The sequence below is a fragment of the Talpa europaea genome (genome assembly GCF_964194135.1).
Source record: "Talpa europaea genome assembly, chromosome: 9".
NCBI classification, from domain to species: domain Eukaryota; kingdom Metazoa; phylum Chordata; class Mammalia; order Eulipotyphla; family Talpidae; genus Talpa; species Talpa europaea.
The window spans coordinates 15,324,685-15,332,119 of NC_140076.1; the positions used below are offsets into that span (position 1 = coordinate 15,324,685).

Sequence of the window (7,435 nt, forward strand, 5' to 3'; positions counted from 1 at the left end):
TCAGCAGTACACCTGGAGCAGAGGTGCCCCCGATGAGTCTGTGTCAGTGCCCTGGAAGGATGAGTCGTGGCTGGCCGGGTATCCTGAGGGGAAGGGAGGAGGGGACAGGCTGAGAGGGAGGAGATCCTCCAGGTGCGTGGGCAGGGCAGAGGGGGGTTGGAGCTGGGTTAGTCTGATCCTGGTTGGGTGACCCACTTGTGCATTTCTTGACCTCAGAGCCCCAGCTTCACTGCAATGACCTATTCCCAGGGGTCATCTTGAAGACCAAGATGACGGCTGTAGAAGCCACATGGGGTGCCTGCAGCACCAGAGGGCTGGCCGCCTTTCCTCTGCTTTCCTTCCCAGGACCTGGCTTACAGGTTGGGGTCCCCATCACTTGCAGCTAGCTTGTTCTGGACACGTGGCCCTCTAGTCCCAGGGCACCCCCCTGAAACCCTTTAAGTCAGTTTGCAAGATTGGGGTGATTTGTGGCTGCACAGGCTTCTTGTTCCTTTGTGAGCCCATTCTCACCCCCCTGGGAGGCATAGAGGCAAAGGGGGGCCCCTAGGATAGTCTCTCCGCTCTGCACTCATCAAGTCAAGACCAAACCTGGCGTTCCATAAGGCCTCAGCTTCCGGGCGATGGCATCTGCAGTCGTCTCCTGGGAGATCTGCACTGTCAGTTCTAGGGAAAGAACAGGGAGCAACGTCATTATCATATCCTTTCAAACTTCCTCACTCTGCTCCCAGCCCAATGAGGACTAGAGAAATAAGGTTAAAGAAAAACAAAAAACCAGGCGCGTGCATGCATGTACATGTACGAGGGTGGGTGAGACTTCTGGTTAGATCAGGACAGGTCAGGGGTCAAAATTCATATGGGTTCCTGGGTCCTATTAACCAAGAAGGCAGGGGGTAGCAGGAGTTGGGACCCCTTAAGGGATGCAGAGAAGTGGACAAAGGGAGCAGGGAATGGTTCAGGGGTGGCCCCACAGTGGCCCAAGACTGCATTGCAACCCTCCCTTGGCCAGAGCCTCCTCCATTCTGCCCCTCAGTCCCAGGTCCCCACCTACCATCCTGGCTTAGCCCTGAGCCCACCATGGTCTCATGGCCACTGTCCGGGGCAGCAGCAGTTAGGGCGGCCGCCCGGGAGGAGCGCCCCTCTGTGGTCTGCGGACGGGCGCGGCTCTTTCGGGTACTGATGCGAATGATGCCACGCACCAGGCGCCCCTCGGCATCCTGCTCATCTAGATGGTAATCCTGGGTGATGCTGCTGATGAGGTCGGAGATCTTGCTGGTCTTCTCTAGGAACACCGTGTCTGACGTGCACTTGGCCAGCTCGTCGATCTGATGCACGCTGAACAGCTCCGTTAGCTTCTTAAAGATGAGCACGTCGATCTCTCGGCTCGACATGGAGCCGCTGCCTATCTCGGGCAGGTCCAGGTCCGACTCGTGGAAGGAGTAGTACTCCTCAGAGCCCCGGGGGCTGCTGGCAAGGGTGCTAGGCAGGCTGTGCCGCATGGGTGGGGCCTCTGCCAGTGGCTCCTTGCAGCAGGAGTCCACATCGGGGGCTGGGGAGGTGGTGCTGCGGTAGGGGTACACTGGGATGCCTTTGAGCTTGACATCAGGGTAGCTGAAACTGCTGCCCATGTTTGATTTGAGCCTCGTGCCGTCCCGCCGACTAGGGGGTGCCCGATCGGGGCTGGGAGGCACTCCATTGTGCTCTTTGGCCCAGCTGGCTTCTGTAGCCCCCTCAGTGGAGTCCCCGGCAGACAAACAGGGGCTGCAGCCCCGAACACAAGCTCCGCAGCGCTGGAGGCAATCCCGGCAGCGGCGGAAGCAGAAGGCAGCCCGGCACCAGTCCCACACCCAGGGTCGCCAGAGCAGGCAGCAGGCTGGGGGCTCAGTGGCTGGCTCAGCAGAACCAGAGATGAAGGTAAGGCTCTCGGGCCCATGGTGGCCAGGGTCCTTGGGGTCTGCTTTACGGGTGCGGCGGCTTGGTGGGTGCCGGGATGGCTCCTCATATGTCTCCAGACATAGCTCTGATGGACGCTCCCAGGGTCCCAAGCGTGGGGGCCCAGATGATGGGCGGGGGTGTCCAGGGCGGGGCATGGCTCATCTCATGGTTTGCTGCAGCCAGCACCTGAGGGTGAGAGGCCGAGGAGGAGTCAGGGTCAGGGGCGAGGCAAGCTCCTGCACTGACCGAGGAGCTTCAGGCTCTGGTTTCTAAGCAGTTTGTGGTGTGGACTGGCCCAAGAGTGCCCACAACCCTCATCTAGTGCTCCTCTGCTCCCCGAAGAGGAAGTTCTCTCTGGGTCTAACCTACACGTCAACATCTGGGATGGCTACTCTTGAAAAAGCAGGCAATAGCAAGTGTTGGTGAGGATGTGGGGAAGTTGGGGCCCTGGTGCGCAGCCCGTGGGAATGTAAAATGGAGCGGCTGCTGAGGAAAACAGCGTGGCGACCCCTCTGAAAAATGTAGACTTACCATATGAGCCAGCAATTCCACTTCTGGATATATATTCTGCAACAGATATACAAACATATGTCCTGGGATCCTGCTTCTGGGCAATGGTCTCCCCCAGTTTCTTCCCACTGTTGGCAAGCCCAGCCAGCACAGAGCCTAGGAGGCTGCTCAACAAATGTCCTTCCTTCCATGTGACTCGCTACAGAACTTGATCTTTACCACATTGCCCCCATCCCTTCCCCAGCCCCTCCCTTCAGAACTGACACGGAAGTGTAACAGCTCGCTGTCAATATTTCAGTCCAGGGCCTCCCCGGTGGCTCAGAGGTTGAGCACTGGGTTGTGAAGCTGCCCGCAGCCTCTGCAGTGCCAGCCGCCAGGCGAGGGTCCCACATGGCGCGCAGACCTCTCCTGCTGTGACTGCTGCTCCCCCTCAATAGTGTACTTCGTCAGCCTGCCTGCTCTGCTCTCCCCTCTGGCTCTGGTGAATTCTCTCACCCTCCTGTGCTTCTGACTGTACCCAGTGCTTTATAAGATTTTATAAATAAATAAATCTTAAAAAAAAAATTTCAGTCCAGCTCAAGTTTGCTCTTCTAGCAGCATTTAACACTAAGTACTTTTTGCTGCCTTTGATTAGACAAAAAAGCTGAGCCACAAAATACAGCATCTTTCCCTTTTTAACTGGGTTGCTAGTAGGCTCAGAGCTAAGACTCCATTCCATAAGCACTGAGCCTGGTTCTGTGTTAGGTATTGTAGGCCAAAGATGAATGAATTATAGACCCTGCCCTTGTGATTTCCACATGCTTTTGTAGGGAAAAGATGTTTAAAAGTTCTTAAGATGGATAAATGAGGCTTTATGGGAGGAAATAACTCTGCCTGAGGAATTAGGGAACATTGTCTAGTGATGTATTTAGGAGGATCCTTATCAGGTGTAGGGTTTACTGGGCAGCAACTAGGATTAGCCTGGGCTTTCTGAGACATTGATTCCTTCTCTTTTTTTTTGTAGTTTTTTAAAAAAATATTTATGCATACAAGAACTGGGGTACAGGCCAGTGGTGTGGGGAGGTGAGAAGTTTCACCAGAGACAGAGTGGGGAGCAGAACAGGCAGATCTACTGAAATCCACTGCTGAGGGGAGCAGCTGGAGAGATAAGAGAGGTCTGCTGCACCATGAGGGCAGCTCCCTGGCCGGGGATTGAACTTGTGCTGCAGTGGCTGCGGATAGTTTCATGGGTTGCTTCTTAACCCCTTGCACCACCAGGGAGTACCTGATTCCTTACTTCTTTATCCCTGATGGCACTGGGTTCTCAGAATTGGCGATGGGCAAGGAATCTGGGGCTAGATAGCAGATGTCTGTGTTCCAGTTCCGGTTTTGGCTCTAATAGGCAACATGCCGCAGGCAAATCAATGTCATCTCCCTAAACAAGGCTACCATCACCTCTCACTCAGATACTATCAAGACTCCCATTTTGGCTAGCTCCATTCCATTCTTCTTGTAGCAGCCAGTGAGAACTTAAAAAAAAAATCTGGAGAATCTGGCAGACACCACCTTAATCATATGATCAAAGTTAATATCAAATAATGGGGCAAACCAACATCCATGCCTCCTGCTACAATGGAGGACTATAAGGAGGGTCACATGACTTACAAAGTAGTCCTGACAAAAAATGCCCAACCTGAATATAATCATGAGGAAGCATCAGGCAAAGTAAACCCATGTTGATGGACATGACAACTACATGGATCAAGAGAGAAAATTGGAAATTGGATAAAAGAGATAACTGGTGAAATATGAAAATAGACTATATTTAATAGTATTAGGTCAATGTTAACTTTCCTGAATTTGATTACTATAGTTATGTAAAATAATATTCTTATTCTTAGGAAATATATAACAGCATTTAGGGGTTACGGAGCATGATGTCTGCAAACTAATGTCAAAAGGGTCACAGGAAACCAGAAGGCATATGTAAACAGAGAAAGACAAAAAGGGAGGCAGGGACTATCAGCCATGGGAATGGCGCGGGGAAGGCTACAGTTCTTTACTCCTACAACCCTTCAGCCCATGCCCCCACTCCTTCGCCAAGCACCCTCCGGAACCCGAGTTAATGGGAGCCCCACATTCTTCTCTGGGCTTTCTGTCAGCTGAGTCGGCTTTGAGCCCATTGTTTGAAGAGAAGTATGTATGGTCCCGAGGGACAGGGACGCTGTCTGATTCCTTCTGCCTCAGTGTCCGGAACAGGATTAGGTACAAGAAATGCTTTTGGGGACTGACACATAGTACAACTAGGGCTTTTGAGGAAAAGGAGAAAGGACTTAGGCTCTAGTGTGACTGGACTGGGGGAGCAGTAGTCTGGGGTGGGGGAAGAAAGTGAAAAGTGAAATTGTAAGATGTGACTTTAAAATCGTTAACAACCCGGAGAGACAAGTGGTGAAATTCTTAGCCTTGGTTTGAGTACTGGGATGGATATGGATTCATTCATTCACTCAATTAACAAACATTTACTGAGGGCCTACTGTGTGGCGGATACTGCTCTAAATTCTATGGACACAGTGGTAAAACAGACCAAATTCCCTAAACTCAGGAGTTTGCACTTTAGTGAGAGTTGATTTGTGGTGACTTGATTAAATCAATTACTTCTCACAGCCCTATTGGCAGGTATAATTGTTATCATTACTATATTGAGACAGAGAGGATAAATAAGTAGCCAACATCTGCTTGGACCCAAGCGTCTGGCCCAGACTCCTTTTTGCTACCCCATCCCATTGGTTACTTGGGAGAACAGGGCAGTGAAAGTGGCTCTGCCCGCTCCATGGACAAGCCAGTGCCCAAGTGCCCACACAGGCAGCCCTGAGCCTTCCAGTCTCAGGTCTTAGATGAGAAGATGACCACATCTGTACCGTTTCAACCACTCTGAATTCTGGGGTAATGGGTTTGTAAGAGCATCAAGGGTTTACTGATGATGGTCTGGGTCACTCTCTTCCCCCACCTCCAAGGCTTCAGGATTCACTATTTATTAAATCCATCCAACAGACATTTACTGAACACCTACCACCCCCTCCCCACCTCCCCCAATCACACTGCTAAATGCTGGGGGAACAGACGTGAATGGGCAAGAAACAGGCTCCAGCCCAAGGGGACTTGCCCTTTATTCAGCACTCACATTGCCCTGCAGGTATTATAGCTCCCTCTCATATCAGGTGTGTGGAAGCTCAGAGGTGAAAGAGACACCTGGCTGGAAAGGGATGGAGGAGGATTTGAACTGTGGTCCCCAGACTCCAGAGCCCACATGCTTTGCAGGTGCCACACATTCTGAATAGGGGCGGGATAGGGATTGAGCACAAGAACTGGGGTAAGGACTGTGCCTAGTCTCAGTTTCCCTCTCTTCTTGGTCCTGAACCCTCCTAAAATCATCCTAAGCCCGTTTTGTACAAGTTATATCTCCTGCATCCTGCCTCCCAAGCCCTAGCGCTCCTTTGGTTCTGTGAGGGAAGCTCACTCCCCACTTGCCTGGGCAAGATTCTTGGCCTCAGTTTTCTCATCTAGAACAAGGGGAGAGAGTAGTGTCTTCGTGGGCCACCAGGAGGACTAACTGAGACATCCCTGATGACTGGCATCCGGGAGCGGCTGCATTTTCGGTCACCCCCAGCGCGGGGGGTTTAGCTCCACGGGCACTCAGGCGCGGTCTCCACGCGACCCTCTCCTCCCGCAGTCCCCAAGACAGATCGGGCCGCGCCAGCCTCTGCCCCACTGCCGGGCCGGGAGGGGCGCCCCAGTCCTGCCCAAGAAACAGACGTCGACCCCAGCACCAGGCATCCGCGCACCCTTCATCTGGCCCAAAGGCTCAGCCCGCGACTCCCGCATCCGCGGGCACCTAGTCCCGGGACAAGGGCGCCCCAGATCCTGGCACTGCCCGTCGGACTAGCACAGCCTCGACAGCAGCAGTGCCCTCGGGGCGGGCACACCTCTCCAGCTGCTGGGGCCCTCCGCCCGCGGGCGGACCCAGCCTCCCTCCCTCCTGACACCATTCCCGGGGCGAGCACCGCCCCCTCCCGTCCCGACGCCGCCCCGGGGGCGAGCACCGCTCTCGCCGCAGCCCCGCGCGTAAACCCGGCCACCCCTCACCCAACTCTGCCCGCGCGACCCAGGCGCCCGCTCGGCCGCTCCCCGGCCCGGCCCGCGCACCCCGGAAGTGGGAGGGTGGCCCCGAGGAGCCTGTCCCGGGCCGCTCCCCCGCCCGGGCGTTGCCTCGAGGGTCTCTCCACGCTGGCGCCGCCCTGGTTCGCGCCCCCTCGGGCCCGCGCGGGGCTTACCTGTCCCGCCAGGTGAGCCGCCTCCGGCTCGGCCCCTCCCCCGCCCCCCTCGCCGCTCACCTGGGGCGCAGGTGAGCGTCTCGCGGGAGCGCCGCACGGGCCGCCGCTGGGGACACACTTCCTGCCTCCGCGAAGCCGCCGCGCACCTGGGCCGAGGCCCCGCCCCGGGGCTGGGCGGACGGGCCCGCGCCGGGGAGTCACCCGGGGCCTAGTCCGGGTAAGCGAAGCCTGGCGGGGAGGGGGGACGGAGGCGGTGTCTGCGGATCTGCTGAGTGGGCCTGTGGCCCTAGCGGCCCCTGAGCGCCGGCCGAACGCTTTCCTGGACCTCACAGGCCCCGCTCCAAGCCATGTCTGCTGCCTTCCCGGACCTCTAGGCCGTGTGATTTATACATTTCCCCGTACTTTATCCCAACACTCAACACACTGTTATTTTCTTGTCTCTGTCTCTTTCCCGAGAACAGCGCTAGGCTCCTGGTGCCCAACGCAGGGCCTGGCATATGCTAGGTGCTCAGCTAATAATCTCTTGAATGACAGACTGGGCTGGAATTTCTCCCTTTGCCCTGATGGCCCATCGTTATATGAGGCAGAAATGGGGGCTTGATCTCTGTTTGCTGGCGGGTTCCTGTTTTCTGTTGTGGGACGGGCAGGAAATCTGCAGGTGAGGTACCTCTGCTCTGGAAGTA

General features: G+C 55.4%; 1 protein-coding gene across 1 annotated transcript; it reads right to left on the bottom strand.

The window, feature by feature from the left end:
* On the bottom strand, positions 1-2,087 carry KDF1 (keratinocyte differentiation factor 1; the record flags this gene model as incomplete). Its single annotated transcript, XM_084243013.1, has 3 exons — positions 1-83; positions 589-663; positions 1,049-2,087. 3 exons carry the CDS (start codon positions 2,085-2,087, stop codon positions 1-3), a joined length of 1,197 nt encoding a protein of 398 aa, XP_084099139.1.
* Between the last annotated feature and the right edge of the window lie 5,348 nt (positions 2,088-7,435).